The sequence below is a fragment of the Thamnophis sirtalis genome, unplaced genomic scaffold (assembly GCF_051295495.1).
Source record: "Thamnophis sirtalis isolate CommonGarterSnake01/CBP01778 unplaced genomic scaffold, rThaSir2_p1.2 scaffold_3, whole genome shotgun sequence".
Taxonomy (NCBI): domain Eukaryota; kingdom Metazoa; phylum Chordata; class Lepidosauria; order Squamata; family Natricidae; genus Thamnophis; species Thamnophis sirtalis.
Genome location: NW_028261383.1, coordinates 106,310,764 through 106,331,445, shown reverse-complemented (window position 1 = coordinate 106,331,445; position 20,682 = coordinate 106,310,764). Strand labels below are relative to the sequence as shown.

Genomic DNA, 20,682 nt, shown 5'->3' with positions numbered 1-20,682 from the left:
AATAAATAGCATCTTAGAGCAAATATTTCATTTTGAGATCACAGATGAAAAATTCATATTTTCTTCCCTTAATGATATACAAAACCACTAAAATTAGCAAACTGGTAAAATTTTATAAAATTTTACAAAACTCCAAATTATTGCAAGCCAAGCTATTTTCATTGTATTGATAGGGCTAGTCCTATATTTCAATGTTGTCCATTTTTGATAAATGAAACTAAATATTTTCAAGATGCTCATGTCTGACATATTTACAAGGCTTCCCAATTCAAGATACATTTACCATTAAATATTGATTTTCAGACATAGATCATCAATTAATATAAAATCTGGTGTCACAGTTTTAATATAAATTATACTCCTATTCATATTATGTTTGTGTGTCAGTCAGTCACGTGAGCAGTGCTCACTTTTTCTTCTTCTGCCTATCATTGTAAACTGCCAATGAATCCAACAGGGAATAAGAACATAATGTACTTCAATATGTCTGTTACATTAACTATGTATCTCATAATGTTCATTTTGAAGCAAGACAAATAGATTCAAAATCACATGACAACAAAAATGTTATCTTGGACAACTATGACAAATTGGTAGGTTACTTTTTATGTAAAAGATTCAGCATGTTTTCTCTACTAGGGGAAATAAATTTATTCATGCTCTTTGGTGAAAAATGAATTCGGAGCAGATATATATGGGTTATAACAGCTGCATAAAATTATTTTGTTATTCATAGACAAAATATATTGGGGATTTAACTTGTATTTATTATAGTTAAATGGAGGAGTCTCTTTCTTTTTTTTTTTCTTTTCTTTTTTTCCAGAAGAACATCTTTTGTTAGAAGGCAAGGTAGGACCTAGACAAGGGCCTTTTCTGCTGTGGCACCAGTGGTGGGATATGACCGGTATGCCCAGGTCCTGGCGTAACGGTGCCTTCTGGGAGCACCAGGTACTGTTCTGGTACAGTGCTCTGGACAGCCCACCTGCGGCCCATCCTCCTTTCATGTATTTGTGCTGATCAGAGCTTCATACCATTGAGCTATTAAAATGTATCTTAACAATGTGAACAAGTCCAATTACACTACTTTACAATAATTATTCAAAAAAAGAGTAGTACTAAAAGAAACTAAAAGTTAGAATAGACATTCTTAGCATAAGTTAAACGAGGTGAGATGGAAAGAAGGTTCTCCAGTAATAATATACAGCCACCTTCCAATCCTACTCCAGAGCAAGCATAGATTCACTCCAAGGTTAACATCAGATCAGTAAATATGACATTTCATAGTTTGATGGCTTCACACACCAGTCTTCTCAACGAACAATAAACATATTAGTGGAGTTTCAGTGTGCAAGGTCATTTTTTAGCATTTGTATACTCTGTTTTGAAATAAAATAAACTTGGATAATACTCACAATAACTGCAAAGATACAAGCCCATCCAAAAGGCCCTTGGGAATCTCTGTGATCTTATTTCCATAAAGTACTCTGAAAAAAAAAGAAAGGACAAAATAAACAGCATTCTCAAATTTAATGCTTTTGAAGAATTGACTCTTTAGACACAAGCTCACCTCGCCACCTAAAAGTAGTATACTTCAGCAATGTAAGCAATATTAAAATAAAACTTTCAAATAAATAAGACATTATTCAAGCCTTCTGAGTTGAAAATATTATTCATAATTTACTGAGGTTTTTATGCTTCTTTTATAGTATTGCATGATAGCAATAGCAATAGCACTTAGACTTATATACCACTTTACAGTGTTTTACAGCCCTTTCTAAGTGATTTACAGAGTCATGATATACTGTATTTAAAAGTTTGAATGTGATTCAAAAAGGTCAAAATTTGTTACAGAATTGTCATGAAATTTCCAGTGAATGGAAAATAATGCATTCATTATTACAGGCTAATGGGATTGTGTTTGCTCAGGATCACCATTTGGTTTATCAACTAGATTACGTGGGACTGCTGCAAATCTCATTGATGTATCCCATCTTACTTGTCTTCAACTGTCCATCAGAGGAAATTAGGTACAGATACAGATTAATAGAGTTGGAAGGAACCTTGTGGTTATCTAGTCCAACTCCCTGACCAAACAGACCCTACACAATTTCTGACAGATGGCAGTCCTGTCTCTTCTTGAAATCTTCCACTGATAAAGTTCCCACAACTTCTGAAGGCAAGCTGTTCAATCGGTTGATTGCTCTCAAGGTAAAGTTGTGTCAGTTCATAATATATAATATAATATAAAACTGAAGGAATGCTTGCAAAGCTAGAGTATCACTTACTGTTTGGGGTTATTAAAAAAGGCACACCCTTAAAATCTGAAACCCAAAGGAATGCACACATACCACCTTCCCCTATTTTGAATCAGCACTGAAAGGAACATCTTTTCATAATTGTACCATTTCATAATAAGCAGCAGAATTATGTTTCTGTTTCATGGAGTGCCAATCCGTGGTCTGTTTATTCAGACATAATCCCAATAACTTCAGTTGGGTTTAAAATTGTGCTATTTTAGAATAGTTCCACTTTTGCCAAAACAAATATTAGGATTAAAAATTCAAGTAAAGTATAAACACTTTTGAGATACTTTCTTTTGACATTAAGAACCCAGGATGTGTCTTGTTGAAATAACATTTCCTAGCCAAGAAAGGATTGCTTGTCTTCTTTTGCATTGCACATATTTACCAGTGCACAACTAATTGGCTGGCAAAGCTATGTACTCCCCAGAACATTTAATGCATCCGAATCACAGAACAATGATTAGTGTTTGCCTGCTGTTCCATATACTGTATATGTTGACATATTTATGCATCATACCAGTTAATAGAACCTAAAATTCATCAGTTTTTCCAGATAACTTAATTTTCTTATTTGGAGGCATTTACAAATACCTTATTTAAAAGTTGGATTAGCATATCCTCAAACCATCTATTCAGGCTTTTAAAGACCCATAAATGTTATCCAAGGAAATGCAGAGGACAGTAGTAAAAGCTTGACAGGGCTGCACATTCTGAAGCTAAGCAAAAGCCTATAGGGGAATGTTGGATATTTTTAAAGTCCAATAACAAACATTATATTTATAGGATAGAAAACATGAAACAAAATCCAGCCTAGTCATTCAAGGTAACAATGATTACCGCAATAGGATATCATTACAGTTATTCAACAGCATCTAATATTCCCTCATTCATTCAGTGATAATGTAAATGGGAAAGAAACATCAAATACTAATAATTTGGGCCAACCTATTCTAGGTTTTAAAAATTGGCCAAAAGAGAACTGTTCTATAGGGTAACCAATATTTTACCTTTACACGAACAGGCTAAAATAAGGCAGAGTAGAAACTTGACCTGAAATGCTGAGATAAAATGGGTTTGCTGAGTGAAATTTCCACTAGTATTCAGTGTTTCGACCATTTACATCTTTAGGAATTGTATTACTTTAGGAATTGAAGTTGATAGGCTTCAAGATCTGTCTTCAGTGATCACAAGATTATGCAAAACAAATTTAATCATCAAGGCACAAAGAAATACCCAGTTAGATATTTTTTTCAATATAAATCTCTTGGGACTTAATGCCCTAGTTGCATCTATCTGAGCTTCCTATAAGAGTATCAATTATACTACAGAAAGTACCAATTTTCTTGGATGGTTGAGGCATATGGATAATTAGAATAATGGTCTGGAAACTAGCAATCTGCTGTAAAGGTAACTGTTCTCCAGTCTATTCTATTCTGGCAGGGCTACCAATAAGTATTGTTGTTATATGCTATTATAGTAAAATTAACTGAGATTTGAAAAGCAAATATGTCTTGTGGAGAAAAAGAAATTTGGTTATGTAATTGTGACAATTCAAGGTACTGTATTAAATATCAAGTATGTTTGAGATAAAATAAAATTTTAAATGGCTAACCACTAAAATGACATTTTTTCAAACTACAATGAGCCATGGTGGTGCAGTGGTTAGAGTGCAGTACTGCAGACTATTTCTGCTGATCACCAGCTTCCAGCAGTTTGGCAGATCAAATCTCATCAGGCTCAAAGTTGATTCAGCCTTCCATCCTTCCGAGGTGGGTAAAATGAGGACCCAGATTGTTGGGGGCAATTGGCTGACTCTGTAAACTGCTTAGAGAGGGCTGGAAAGCACTCTGAAGTGGTACACAAGTCTAAGTGCTATTGCTATTTCAGGAAAAACTCCAAAGATTTTAATAAGACATGCACACACAAGTGCATGTAAAGAAAAAAAAACTGAGTGAGACACAAATTTAATTTTGAAAGCTAAGCTCACTAACATTTTATTCTATTCTTTCTATTATCAGTTGAGTCCCTGAGAAGTTTAACAAAAAGCTTTTGAGTTTTACCACGACTGAAACATAATTTAAAAGATTGCTTTCTTACTTAATCTGCAGTCTCTCTAGCTTTCAATTCCAAATGAAATCTCAGAATATAATATCATTAGGCAATGCTCACATAGCACTTTTTCATATTAGAAACGGTGGACTTCCATGTGTAAAGAAAAATAAATAAATTCAGCCTCTGTTACTATTCTGCAATAACATAGAAGCTCATAAACACTATTAAAATATTAAATAGAATATTTATTCCTCCACTCCCACTTCTTAAAATTAAGAAGGAAAAACAGAAGCTTATTTCATGAAAAAGAAAGCTTTTTAAAAAGTTAACAGTACTAGACCCTAGCCTGGAATTAATTCACATATGCACATGCAATCTGAGGGTTGAGTTTAGGAATAAGTTTATCACATAATTTATTTTTTGACACATTAACTAAAAATGATTACACTCTTCCAGAAGAGCTTAATCTCGAGCCAAAGCATCATAACATGACTTATTGGATGCAATTCAGATATGCTACCAGGTGCTTTTATTTACTTCGGCATACAAGGAAGCCTCACTGCTAAATTGTAAAATTATGCCTTAAGATTCAAAATGTAAAAAATGGAAATGCTCTATTCATTAGAGAGGAACTATGAAAATGCAAATGAAAGGGAAAACATTCAAATGCAAATGTGGTAATCTCTAGCATACATAATAGGATTTTACAACATCAAGGTCCTTATGTTGGCTTTTCATAGACAGATGCATTGGCATAAATATTTAGGATTGGAGTGCCAATGTACTGAGTTCTAGGATTGTTGCCATATTATAATATTGTATTTATTTACAAGAAAAGTTTTGTGGCATTTAAATTAAATGTTTTTTCCCAAATAACCATAGACTAAATCTTATAATCTATTTTTTTTGCTTTCACTTGAATACATAGCAGTAGTTTAATGTTTAGAAGCTATCTTCTAAACTTCCTTTTGTTACTTGTCCAACTACTGATAATAGAACAATTACACTATGTTATAAAAAAGAAAATTGTATTACTTTACATCATCATATTACACACTATCTTTCAATAGTGTATAATAGTATAACACAAAACATAAGGATTTATAATATAAAACAATAATTTTAAAGAAATTCTTAAAAAATGAGCAAAATAAAATAGCTAGGATTCCACAGCAGAGAGAGGAAATTTTCCATTTGTTTTCAAAAGACACATAAAAAGAATATAAATAAACTAAAAAACAAAGAAGAAAAATTTTTGACACCTCTTATTTACTCCTTGCAAAGAGAAGAGTTCCATAGAAGATAGAAATTGAATAAGATCTTGTTGGATAATCTTAAAATAATAATGGACTTAAAGTTTCTTAAATAATTCATAACTGATTTTGAAATTATACTTACTACTAATTCAAGCTCAATAAATATCTTTTCTAGGTTCAGTTTGTTCGTGATCTATGGCCATTGTGGAAAGGATGACTTAGTTATAATAATCCATGCATTGAATCAGAATCAGAATTGAGCTGAAAGGAACTTGGAGGTCTTTTAGTCCAGCCCCCTGCTCAAGAAGGAAACCTATATCATTTCAGACAATTGACTGTCTCTACATCAAGTTTGGATTTCTGCAATTCACTGCATGTGGGTTTTCTACCAAGGAGTTGTGGCTAGGGCAACACGCTGCAGCTTTTTCTGAAGCAGGTAACCTTTTGCAAACAACTTACAGTCTATTCTGAAGCAGCTGCCAATTTGTGATAGAGTCAGATTCAGTGTACAAGGCTTAAATCTCAATATCTCAAAGAGTGCTTTCCTTTTAAATAAGATTGCACCAGCTAAAGAATTTCCTGCTTACCTATTCAAACTGGTTCTGTTTTAAAGATGAATTAATTTGATACAATTAAATCTTAGTTTTTAAACTTTTTATGATTTAAGTATTTTATTAGTTTAAGACTGTCTTAATTTGAATTATTTATTTTTTAATCAATACACTAAAACTGTCATTGTCATAATCTTTCACTGAACAAAACACTGCATCACAGAAGAATAATTTATTAAACCAAACTATTTCAAATAGTAATAATAGTCAAAATGTGGCCAAAATCTGGGTCCTATGACTCTCGTGGAATTGAAATTGAGCAAATGTTATAAAACATTTTTTATCATAAAATTATAATACTTTATGGCAGAATGCAACATGTCATAAAATATTTGTGTGCTTATTTTTGATTGCTCAACATGGCTATTTCAAGACAGCTACTATCTGAAGATACCCTAACTTTTCCAGTGAAGGCAGTACATTAGAAGTTCTGTGATGGCTGAAGATATTGGGGCATCTGGTAAGGAAATAGAGCCAAGGTGGCACATTGGTTAAATGCAGCACTGCAGGCTACTGCTAGATCAGCAGTTCAGTGGTTCAAATCTCACCGGCTCAGGGTTGACTCAGCCTTCCATCCTTCCGAGGTGGGTAAAATGAGGACCCAGATTGTTGGGGGCAATATGCTGACTCTCTGTAAACCGCTTAGAGAGGCCTGAAAGGCCTATGAAGCGGTATATAAGTCTACTTCTATTGCTAATAAATATCTTTGAAGAGATGACCAATAGGGTGAGAGTTGTCTAGCTGCTTATCATAACTTAACTGTTTATGTTTTCCATGCTTTTGCTTTATTTTTTTAAAACTGAAAAGTGAATTCAACATAACAAACAAACAAACAACAAATAAATACCTTGAATCTTCTCTGATATTTGCTTATGACCTTTTAAAACTAGCCTAATTATAATGCTATTTATTATGTGTAGCTAAAATATTGTTTTAAGATCCAATATTTTCTGATTGTGGTTCCATCAGAAATTATTTATTGTTAGGGCATACTGCAGCCCAATCACCTTTTTGAGAAAGCAATAATACATAGAGTGTTTTTGATGAATTAAGCATATAATTAGCAAACTATATCTCAGTTTATACCCCCCCCCAAAAAAATGAGGATTTAAGTTCCATTCAGTAACGTGCAGTAGGTTGCTGTATGTTTGGTTGTCCCTAATAATATGATCTTCAATATTCAGGCAGATAAAAATACAGACTGTGCCTGATGTTACAGTGGCCTAATAATTAACCTTCATACTGTGTTCATCTATAAAAGGAATCTAGATTTGCACAAACAATGGCACCTTCAGCTCAGATCAATTTCAATTAAACAAAGGTTAGATCTTCCTACAAGGAGAAAACTACACAAGGAAAATGAAAGCATAACAGACCAATATTTAATCCACTTATTTTTAAGAGTTTTAAAAAATCTCCCCTTGAAGGTTATTCTGTACTTACAGAGAGGTGAGTAATTTCAATCCATGAAAAGCATCTGGTGCAATATCTGATATCTGATTTTTGCTGATATCACTGCAAGAAGATATAGGAGAAGACAAGACACAGATTTTTTTTAAAAAACGCCTATTTTCTGAAAACTATTTATGCTTTTAAAAAAAAACTCTGGCACCCACTTTAGCTCTACTTAAATTGTTGTGTCTGATTGTTGATTATGTTGTTGACTGAAAGGATAATGAATTGCAGAAGGTAGTCTGGGCTCCCTTCAATGAGGCAACAATTCTTACTGAGGTAAAACGCATTTCCCTCAAAAATACTTTTTTTTTTTTGCTTCACTAGGTACAGGCCTAGTGAATAGAAGTAACATAATCACTTTCTGAAGATAGCACCACCTTACAAAAAGCCATACAATTTAGCCAACTTTTTTGTGTGGTTCTCTATTACCATTTTATGCATAAGCAATATATTTTACTGTATCAAAACATCTGAAGTCAAGCTGTATAGCTATGTATTAGCACTTATAACACCTATGGCTATTCCAATCTGAATTTCAGTCTCACATTTTTCCTCCCTTTCTAACCTAATATTATTGTTGCGGTCTCCACTTGTATTATACTGTGGACAGAAGCCCCAGCATCTCTGATCAGTCTGAGCTTCTCCTTTGGGATTTAAATTATTGAACTTTATCTCTGCTTTATAAGGAAAAGTCTTACAAGAAAGTGTTACTGTGCTGAAGGCAAAGAAAAAAAAAGAAAGAAACAGCCCTGGTTGCCTTCCACGGTTTAATTACTCAGTGTGAACTTAATAAGAACACTGAGCATCTCAAACTGATTCTCAAGGATAGCAGAATTTCTTTGATGCTGGATGTGCACAACAATATATATTGAACTTATAATAAGCAAAGTCATCTGTAAAGAATTGGGATTCTCCAAGTAAAAATTTCACACTTTGGAAGTTTGGAGAAAAGGACAGTACAAACTCAATGGTGCTTTCATTCACAGTCTTAGCAAATCTGTGGTAACAGAGTTGCAAGATATTATAAAAATAAATTTGCTTACATATACCAACAGAACATTTAATGATATGTCCAGTGCCCAGACTGGTCCAGATTTTTTTTGTATCTTCCATTCCTGAGGGCTGAGTATGAGAGCAAGACCCTTGAGTCTATCTAGCTTACCACGTTCTCTCTCGAAATCTTGGATCTTTTGAGACACATAGCCGTGGAAATGGTGAATAATTTTTTGCATAATGTAATGGAGACAGTGTATGTTCATTCTTAGACAATCACTCACTGGATTCAGAAGATTATGCCAATTACTGCTCAGCTTTAAATGTGCCTTTTTGTGACAAAATGCATAATATAAGGTGGCGCAGTGGTTAAATGCAGCACTGCAGGCTACTGCTAGATCAGCAGTCCAGCGGTTCAAATCTCACTGGCTCAGGGTTGACTCAGCCTTCTATCCTTCCGAGGTGGGTAAAATGAGGACCCAGATTGTTGGGGGCAATATGCTGACTCTCTGTAAACCGCTTAGAGAGGGCTGAAAGCCCTATGAAGCGGTATATAAGTCTACTGCTATTGCTATAATAAATCTATACAACTATACCTATTTTTGAAATGCACTAATTATTTCTATTTTTTTTCCACAACTGGCTTGTGTTATGGAAATCAGCTATAATTACCATAATAGGTGACCTGCAGCAGAGAGGCAGAGGCACTTGAATCAAGATTCTGCTCAAATTGTGAGTAGCTTTTATCTTCACCAACTTCCTTTGAGTGTTGCAGTGACCTGAGAATTAGGGAATTCTGATGCAATGGTTCTCTCTTAATTTTTGGAACAACTGCTGCTTTATTCCCAATATTGTTCACATGAAGTCACTGGGAAAGGTGTAAATACTTAGGCAGTAATACACTGGTGACGCTCAGCTTGACATGATATGCATGTTCTAAACCAGTGTTTAGCTACAGTAATGATTCATATGAGAGAAAATAAATCTAAACAAGATGGAGAGTTGGAAATTCAGGACATAAGAACTGAGTTTGTTCTCAGATGGGCTGCATTCCTTTAGGAAAAACAGTGACAGGAAGGAATGCCTATTACCAGCTCCATAAATAATGGCAGTTGTACTCTTTTATGAGACAGTTTTTCAATGTTGTTTAAGTGGATGTCCTGTATAAAATGTATGGATTAACATGTTGTCCCATGTATTCTGCCACCATATTCATTAAAGTAACTCATTTTCAAAGAAGTGACTGTGGTTTCTTCATTTAAAAAAATAAAGGATATCTCTACAATTTCTTGAATATTTTTCATGACCATGGGCTATATATTTTAGTTCCCAAATCAAATTTCAGTAGACCTGTAACAGCACTTTCATGCTTTGCTCTTTTTACGAAACTCCCTTTTTACTACCAATGTAATGTAAATTTAGAGCAATTATACTGAACTTGTTAAGTGTTTTCAACACCCACATTGACATAAATATTAAAAAGATTAGTATTTTTTTTAATTGAACTTATTTCATATCAAACTAAAGAAGAATACTACTATTGCAAGCAAACTGCACTTAAGATGATTTTTCTTTCCAAGAACAAGAAACTTACTTAAGTGACTTTAAATAAATAAATAAATACTACTTAAAACAATTTGTGGATGGTAAAGAAAGGATAGAGAAGTTGATTCTAGTGGTTTATTTGTCATGGAGTATTAGATACACTGCCTCCATAGCACTAAGAAGGCATCTCTATCTTAAATCCTGCTGGGGTAATTTATAAGCTTAAATACAAATACATTAAGTGGGTTTAATTTTTGCATGAGCAATTTTCCTTCACTTTTTGTCACGTTTGTTCTACTGTTTCCTACTAAGCATCTCTCAAAGAGTGAACTTTTGAAAATACAAGTGACACTGTCAACACACACTACTTCCCCAAGCTTGCTTCACGAGATAGAAGAAAATTGGGACAAATTTGAATAAATGCAGGCATTAAGGGGAGATCAGGAAGAGAAATCAGCCCATTTTTAATTACCTAGGAAATCAGCTTTCCTCCAGAAAGTAAAAACTACAGGAATATGTCCAAGGTGTCACATTCAAGAATTACACACACAATTTTGTATAAATATGAAACTCTGGACACCTGGTGGCAAAATTAGAACTTTGCCTACATGGCTGCCTCAAAGAATGGTAAAATATACTGAAAATATTAAGCATACCAAGACATTTAACTTACTTACATTCTTTTAAGTTTCTTGTATTGAGAGAAGGCTCCAGGAGGAATGGCTTTTATGGAATTTTGCTCTAAACGGCTGAAAATAAAATAAAAAGCATAATTGTCAAAATTGCAAAGATATATGAACAATCTTTGGTATTTCATTTTTATTATTTATATAATATATAAATAACACATCTACACATACACATACACACAGACACATACACATAAATTATATAAAGATAAATCTTTTGAAAATCATATATAAGCAAAACAGGCAAAAGTAAAAGAATAACAAAATATGGATTTAATATTATTAATAGCAGAATGAGGAATATTATAATAAGAAACAGGAGTATAATGTGTGGTAATTTGTACCATATGCTTTCTATAAATGGCAATAGTGGTATAATAGATTTTCTCAGCAAAATCCAAGGAAATGTTGTCTCTTTCTAGAGCAGATCTAAAATGAGCAATGAGTATATCAGAGGAACACAGGAAGCAAAGGTCCTGTTGCACAAAGATATTTTCACTTGTTCAGCATTACAGTTCAGATAGAAGGTTAAATAGAATTTTAGATATTTACTATATTGGACTATACGATCCCAAGGTCCTTTCAGGCCTTAAATTCTATGATTCTATCATCATTATAAAATTGAAAAGGATAGTCTTTAATATATTCCATAATACTTGTAAACAACTTGAAATAGTTTTTTTAAACAGTGAATGTACTATTGTGCATTGAAGTCTATTGTAGAGTTCTGAAAGATCACAGTTCTGTGATCTGTTTTGATATACTAAGAATCACTTTTTTTTTAACCTTTGGGAGTTTTATTTTTAAGACTTCAACAACTGTTCAGGTCAAATGACAAGAACAATTTCCTTCACTTGCTCTAATAAAATTGAAAATACTGCAGACAACACAGAGCGGCTTGACAGATTCAGAGATATTCTGAACATGATATAAGAGCAAGTCCCTTTATATTCTGGCTTTATTATTGTCTTTTAAATAACTTTTGCTATCCAGAACAGTCTTTCAACAAAGCAATAAAAAAAGCAAGAAAGCAAGAAAAAAGATGTACTGAAAGCGAATAAATGATCTTATAGCAATAAAAATCCCAATATATCCTGTACAAGTCTATTTCAAGATTCACCATTTTTTGTTATGTCTCTATGAGTACTAGAACTCTACATCAAAACAATAAGACAGTATTGTATGTGTTTATGTGTATATATGTGTAGAGGCACAGAAACGAATTCTGTCTTAAAGCCAGGCTATTAATTGTTAGTCACAGAACTGCATGTAATATACTATATGTTATTAATATGTGCATGTAATTTATATAGGAAAAATAATATAGATGGTTGACATAGAAGGTTACATAGTCATATAGAAGAAAAATATATTTCGATATACAAATAAATACATGTATGTTATAGTGTATTTAAATATGAAATTATGTTCCTTTTGGTGAACTATTCCCCAGCAAAGAGCTGGTGGTTTTAAATTTTAAACAACTTATTTAATTTCACAGAGAAGCTACTCATGAAACCACATTAACTGATAACTGCCATATCAGTGTGTGTGTGTGTGTGTGTGTGTGTGTGTGTGTGTGTGTGTGTATTTCGATTCCCAGTAAGGGTATGGCTAGCTGATGAGAGCTAAATAGCTTGAAATAGATCTATACTAGTCTCCCTTTATTTATTTATCAGCACAAATGCAACAAACAAACAAACAAACAAACAAACAAATAAATAAATAAATAAATAAATAAATAAATAAATATCATGAATGAATACAAAAATAAGTGAATATAAAGAATAAAAATTGACTTCTGGAACAATCTATATCTGATATATGAGTTTGTTTGACCAGAGATATGAAGGGTACTTTTAAAAATGATTCAGGAAATAATGTATTATATCCAAGATATGTATAAATCACCAATATCTATCAATAATTTTTTATATTTTAATAAGTTCATATTTGTATGGAATATAATTGCTTTCTAGAAGTGGTAGTTGATTTACAACAGTATCAACAGTAGAAACCTTCAAATTTCTAGGTTCTATTATAACTCAAGACCTAAAATGGACACCTAACATCAAAAACATCATCAAAAAAGCACAACAAATATATGTTCTTTTTGTGCCAACTCAGGAAGCTCAAACTGCCCAAGGAGCTGCTGATACAGTTCTACAGAGATTCTGTCATTTGCACCTCCATAACTGTCTGGTTTGTTTCTTCAACCCAATAAGACAGGGACAGACTTCAGACAATAATCAGATCTGCAGAAAAAACACCTGCTATCAAACTGCCTTCCATTGAGGACCTGTATACTGCATGAGTTAAAGAGGGCTGTGAAAATATTTACAGACCCATCACATCCTGGACATAAATTGTTTCAACTCCTACCCTGAAAACAACGCTATAGAGCACTGCACACCAAGACAACTAGACACAAGATCAGTTTTCCCCCCAAATGCCATCACTCTGCTAAACAAATAATTCCCTCACCATTGTGAGGGACCATTCACTAAGACTGCATTACTATTACTATTAGTCTTCACATCATTCATATCGTCCCACTTATGACTGCAGGATTGTAACTTTGTTGCTTGTATCCTTACTTATATTGATATTGATTGTTTCCTGATTGCTTATTTGTACCCTGTGTTTATCATTAAGTGCTGGACCTAATGATTCTTGATGAATGTATCTTTTCTTTTTATGTACACTGAGAGTATATGCACCAAAGGCAAATTCCTTGTGTGTCCAATCACACTCGAACAATAAAGAATTCTATTTTATTCTAAATAATTTACTTAATACTAGTATCAAGACTTTTCTTCTCAATGTTTAAATATTTATCAAATAACAAATAACTTGGCTTCTTACCACACTTTTATTAACTGTAAAGATATTTTGTTAATTGATTAATAATAGATGGTTGCTCAGTCAATGTTCACTAAGCTGTAAAACAAAATCAGTCTGTTGGTAGGTTGATGATGTACAGGAGCAGTAAATCCTTTCCCTGAACAACTGAATGTGTTCAGTATTCATGAATGTTGATTGTGATAGAAAAGAAAATATCTAGACTGAGGTATAGAGAATGTTTTCTTCTGAGGACCTTTTAACTTTTATTACTCAGAGGATGACATGCCTGACTGGCTGACTAGAACTTTCAGAAGCATTTTCTTTTACGTTTTGCTTAGACTTGAAAACAAGGATTGGATAAGTTCATACTTTTATCATGCTACACTGTCTAAACTGAAAAGTTATGCTTCATAATTGCATTTTATGTCTTGGTATGGTGTGTGAGCCTACCTTTTTTCACTGCAGGATTTCCAAAAGAATAAATTTAAGATTTTGTTAAAGCAGGGATCCTAAACATAGACTGTCTAGCAGTCTCACCCAAAAAGGGTGTTAAGAAAGTAGTTAGTAACGGTAATATTCTAGAGCCCTTGTATGGCTTTGTTGAATAATTTTTGGATTTGTAATTGGATAAACAGGGCAAGGCAGAAGTGAATTATATGTATAATCATATAGTACGGATGAATAAAATAATTTGCTTGTGCTTGTAAGAAGAGGGATAAGGAGTTTTTTTTTAAAAAAAAATACCTTTTAATTTTTTGGTTCTTTGTTCTTTTCTTTTCCTTTGCATTTTGTATTACCTTTTTAATATTTTTTATTCTTACTTCTAAGTTTAGTTGGCCTTATTGTTTGTGTTGCAAAAAATTTGCAAAACTTTTCACTAAAGTATTTTTTTAAATGACTGAGTTTCTGTTATATTTATACCAGAAAGATGTGCTGAGAATCATCATGAATGCCTACCCTTGAGTTCTACTATATTTGTCTAAAGTTGATAGGAATGTGTGAGGCCACAAAAAAGAAGGCAGAAGAAAAAATGTCTACTAATTTTTGAGGAATCTCTCCCTTCTTGATTGGAGATGATGGATCTTGAGAGCAAAAGACATGATGGAATCACTGGGAGCTTTCCATGGTGCTGCTTTGTCTTGTGAGGTTAATGCAGAAGAATCAAGTTGCAACTTCTTTTGGAACGTTCAAAAGTTATATTACCTGTCTATGTGTATGTATTTATATGTGTACACATTCATGAAATAGAGGTACACACTTATACTTGGCATTTCTTAATATTTTCATAAACTAAAAAGTCACTAAGCACTAATAAGGAGCTAATTAACACCACAAAAACAATAATTTTAAAAAAACCAGAGAACAGATATTTCCACTGTGGAAAAGAACAATCAAAACACATTTCTCTATGCAATCGCCTTCAGTAGATAACTGCTAGTTAGGATAATATCACTTAATATCACAGAGCCGAGGTGGCGCAGTAGTTAGGGTGCAGTACTGCAGGCCACTTCAGCTGACTGTTATCTGCAGTTCAGCGGTTCTAATCTCACCGGCTCAAGGTTGACTCAGCCTTCCATCCTTCCGAGGTGGGTGAAATGAGGACCCAGACTGTGGGGGCGATATGCTGACTCTGTAAACCACTTAGAGAGGGCTGAAAGCCCTATGAAGCGGTATATAAGTCTAACTGCTACTGCTATTGCTATTTTTTCTGGAAATAAGGCTAAATACCGAGGCAAAAAATATAAAAGTATCAAACAAAAATACACATTATGCTACATTCTTGCCAATCAAATCAGAGATACTATCCATAGGATATGAACAACTGATTCTGACAATACTTATCAAACACTGCTCTTTCAAAGAAGACATTTAACTAGTAGATTTTAAATTAACTATAAAGCAAAAATAACAAACATATCTTTTCATGTAGCTTAGTTACTTCCATATGTTGCTATACATTATAAGGAAGTTATCCTTTAGATACTGAAAAAATCAAAATACCAATAATCAATTATACCAAATGCAAACAGTATAACGTATGAAAGCAGCAATAGCTATATCTTTTTAAATGTGCCCATTGAAATAACTGGTTATAGACCTAGGGATTTCTGTTTTGAGATGTTATTCCAAATGAGAAGCAGTGCAATCACTAAAGCTTTCTATCTGGTGCCTCAGTAGACAATCCACTTTATATAAATTAATATTTTGATAATAACAAATATTGGGGGGAACCATTCTATATTCAATTTAATGTGATTGTTTGATTTCTTATTACAATGGTTAATAAGGTGGCGCAGTGGTTAAATGCAGCACTGCAGGCTACTGCTAGATCAGCAGGTCAGCGGTTCAAATCTCACCGGCTCAGGGTTGACTCAGCCTTCCATCCTTCCGAGGTGGGTAAAATGAGGACCCAGATTGTTGGGGGCAATATGCTGACTCTCTGTAAACCGCTTAGAGAGGCCTGAAAGGCCTATGAAGCGGTATATAAGTCTACTGCTATTGCTATTGCTATTTTAAAAGGACAAAATAGTTTGGAGTTAAATTGTCAACACTTCAATTTTACAAAAAAAAAATGTTTTTGACAAAGGCGTCCAAATTTTTGTGTCCTAAGAACACCTGTACTTCTATAATCTGTTAATTTGTAGGGAAAAAAAAGAGCAAAAATAAAGAATAAATGAACAAATTTCTAAACACAGAGGAAATAAAATAAAATGAAGGTTCTTTAGGGATCCCTGCTGCCAATAGTTTTTTCTGAACTTATTATCTTTGAGGAAAGTAGTGCATACGTTTGTGAATGATATTTAGGGTGGAAAGCTTTAAGAACTCTAGAACAACCTCTTTAACCTAAGTAAAAGGTTAATCAAATGGCAAAATAAGTGATAGAATAGCCTGCACAAGAGAATGGTCATTTAAAGAAAGAGAAGAAGCAGGATATAAATGGCTCCCCACAAATGCTTTACTTAATTGACGGTCTACTGTATCGATTTTTCTTTTCTTTCATTTAATTCATCAGTTCATTTCATTTAACATTTAGTTCACTTATATTTCAGGTTGCAATCTTCTATCTCCTTAATAGCCATCGGAGCTTTGGTCAATTGAGTCTTCTGCAATGGCAAATCAAGGAATTAAATTTAGGTCAAGTACCTGGAAACCTGTGATTTACTAACATGTTGAGCCAATTTCTATCATTGTTTTCTCTAATAAGTCATTCTGAATTTAATCCTTAAAAATAAGCATTATAATTGCTTTTGGGTCAACCCTAAACATTAATTAAATCACTGATTTTATTTATCAGTAAGTGATCACATATATTTATTTAACATTTTAGCATGTCAATTTGCCAAGTTTGAAAACTCACTATATAGCTAGTCACAAGAGAGATATATGAATGAATACCTGCTTTCAACTCTATATGCGACTAAATCAAAGAAACAGAATTTGACATGCATTATTCCATATTATTATAAAAGCATGCTGTGCAGTAGATGAATATAATCCAAAAAACAACTGTCTTATGTTCCAGAGAAAAACCCACAAATCTCTATTACCTTTAACATAAAAAGAATAATGAGAGGCACTGAAGTCCATATGTTTTAAGAAATGAAACACAGACACAGACACACACACAGACACAGACACACACACACACAATACAGATATTTCAATTAATTGTATTTATTTTGACAGATCCATCTCTTTGTTTTGCCTTTCTCTCAAAAAGCAGGATAATCTTGGTCGCAACGGTGTTATACTTATCACTATAGAAAAAAATCAAGAACATGAAAAGCAAGCTGAACCTAAATTCAAAGTTATATTCTTATATTCACTAATCCATGAAAATAAAATTGGGTGAAAACACTAAAGATGTATGAATTTAACTGAATTTTTAGTATTTTCACCCAAGTTCATTTTCATGGATTAGGGAATATAAGAATATAACATTGAATTTAGGTTAGATCTTCAGCTTGCTTTTCATGTTCTTGATTTTCTCTATAGTAGTAACTATGTTCCATGTAACTTCATGCATGTTGCAGGTAAATGCATGTAAATTCATTCTGAGTGTTAAAACTATTATATTTTGTTTTTTGTTTAATATCAATGCAGTTAAGCAAATAGCATAATTAGTTTCTGGATAGCAAACATTCACACAAATTTTTAACAGCTCTTTGAAACTAGCAACTGATTAAAAAAAGTACTAAAATCACTCTGAATGTTTAAATTATGAATGCTAATAATTTAACTTAGCAACTGATGTGTTATTTGTATTTCAAAGCAACATTTTTGAATAGGAAAGGAGCAGATTGTTCTTGTATGGGAATGACAGTTCTACCAAGCAACTTTTGCTGCTTTTATATGATAATGCTTGAAGACTAGAATGTAGAAAAAATACATATTAGGAATTAAATGAAAATGAAAATGTTCTCTTATTCTACTCTAAAATTTCAGCACAAAATCTTTATTTGCTTTAAAAATAAACCCTAAGTGATTGACTACAATACTGTGTAAACATTAAAGGCAGATGATAGCAAAAAGATGATTTATTAAGTTTGTTGATTTATTAAACTGGTTTATTACTGAGGGTCTTTTTTAAAATTTATGTTGACTCTATGTAGCATTAAAAGTAATATTTAAAATGAAGTATAACCTCTTGGAAATGGATACTGCCTCTACTATATAGCCTTCAAGAACATGGTGTACATGACATTTCTCTCTTGGACTGAATTACACTATCAGAGAAAAGGAAACAAAAGAAGGAGTTCCTAACTATTTTTGTAAGAGAACAATTTAAATTAAGAAAAATTTACAGGACTTTTTGCAAAATGTTGCTGATTCACAAATAGTATAAAAACATAAATACCAACTTAATAGAACATCTGGAAAAATCTACATAAATATTGCTTAACTTTGTCCTGTATCTGAATATGTGGGCATTCCCCCAGTAAGATTATGGTCTCCAGATACCTATATTGTTTATTTCATAAGGAAGCTGATGGTTTACTTCTGAAGTATTCTTGGATATTATAAATGTTGCTGAAGACTGATTTTTTTTCTTTCTTTCTTGCAAGCTTCACATTTTTATTTTGACTATTTTAATGGAAACAGGTTAAATTGGAAGCTAGCAGTATTTGGGAGGGTAGGGTTGGACTACCCTGAACTTTACATTGGGGCACTAGAATTGAGATACTTACATTTCCACAATATTTTCTGGTAGGTTGCCTGGAAGTTCAGTTAAGCCCTTTCCTCGACAGTCCACAATATTGTTACTGCAAGTGCAAGCAGATGGGCAATTGACAGAATTGGCATTGCAGGATGGTGGTTCAGCATGTGAACCTGAAATGGAAAAGAAATCAAAATTTGAAATGTAGTGGGCTTTTTTTTAACACTAAAAATGATTAGCCTGAGTGGTGTTATTGGTAGTCCTACTGATCATCACCTTTAAATGTTATGAAAAGCTATCAAAGAGAGAAGCCTGCCTTGCAAATTTATTGTCATTTAAATATTGTATGCCATTTTATGTAAATGAATTAATTACAGTTTTAAGTCCAAGCTTTATTTTATTTTCTTTCCTGCTGCTTCCTTCAATGTATTTTTTCCAGACATGCTCCTGAAGCCAATCTGGAGAAGCCTCAGTGTAGAGAAAGGAGGAAAGTATTCCACAAGTGATATGGTTCCATTATCAGAGATACTGTATATCAGTTGATACAATAGTTAGCAATGCAACCAAACAAAATCTTAAATGCATGTCTACCTCGAGAACACAGGAACCATTCTACATATTTTTAAGATTAATTTTAATAATCATCTTAGACTCCAGATTCTATTCTTCAAAATATCTTCATGTCTGTTGAGGACTGCATTGTGTATTTTAAGAAAGGAACAAAGTACTGTTTTTTAATTGATTCTGCCATAAAATTCTACTGCTGTTTGTTAATTAAAAAACCCTAAACAAATTAATCTAATATGAAAAACCAACAGTTTAACTTTTATAAAAAAATGAATTCTGAAAGCCTTTTGAAAAGTCAGTAAGGAGACCAGTTTCTTCAATTCAATAGGAAGTTTCCAAAACCAAGGCTGACATTGAAAAATCTTGATTCCAAGCTGTTCCTAGTCAGTCTCCAGATGTTTTCAAGTGATATGGAAGAGACTAATACATCAAGCATTTGATTAAATAATCTGGATCCTAGAAAAACAATGTGAAATTTATACTTCATCTGGAAATGAATTAGAATCCAATGTGGCCTATATCAATTGAAATTTGCAGACTAGATCTAAAGGCAGCCTCACATAGACAAACCTGGGGGAAGCATCAGTGTCTTAAAGTCATTTTAAGCCATGGCTTATGACTGTATCTCCTGAATTAACGCTTCCCCTTTTTCCTAGAAATACTATTCAGAAATATGAAGGTCATTAGAATATTGATAACATTAAGTTCCAAATTATTTTTTAAAATATAATCTCTTTTATTCCCTTTGTTTCAATTAGAATGTTTATATATCCCATTTCTTCATGTATGTTTAACTTTTATAAACACTATCTAAAACAATCACATTTCTAAGTAAAACACAACTATACATAACATACACCAGTCAACATATTAAATTTAAAGAAAGGATACTCTTTCTTGTAGGGTTTGCTTATCTAGTTGTTTGTTTAAAGCATTTATTTATTTATTGCTGGATAATACTTTTTTTATTGAGAAGGGTATAGTTTTATGCACAGTGCTTGAAAGTTTTCTTTTTAATTACTAAGGCAATACTGATTTACAAAACAAGCATTCATTAAACATCTCTCCCACACAAAACAGTCATTCCCCAAAAACATTGTGAATATATTATTGGAAGATAATATCATTAACAGATATCCCTGAAAAATTCTTTGAAAAAAAGCAATAATAGGTCAGATTAGAAAATATATTTCTATGTATATATGTGGT

The 20,682-nt window shown here is 32.8% G+C and overlaps 1 protein-coding gene across 2 annotated transcripts in view; it reads right to left on the bottom strand.

The window, feature by feature from the left end:
- The window catches only part of SLIT3 (slit guidance ligand 3), a 501,863-nt gene that overhangs the window by 153,583 nt on the left and 327,598 nt on the right, over positions 1 to 20,682 (bottom strand). For both annotated transcript variants that reach the window (XM_087709668.1, XM_087709669.1), the window contains exons 9-12: positions 18,938 to 19,079; positions 10,893 to 10,964; positions 7,666 to 7,737; positions 1,413 to 1,484 (exon numbers count right to left, since the gene is read on the bottom strand). In XM_087709668.1, the coding sequence (XP_087565794.1) occupies positions 1,413 to 1,484; positions 7,666 to 7,737; positions 10,893 to 10,964; positions 18,938 to 19,079 (358 nt within the window). The remainder of the gene's footprint in view (positions 1 to 1,412; positions 1,485 to 7,665; positions 7,738 to 10,892; positions 10,965 to 18,937; positions 19,080 to 20,682) is intronic.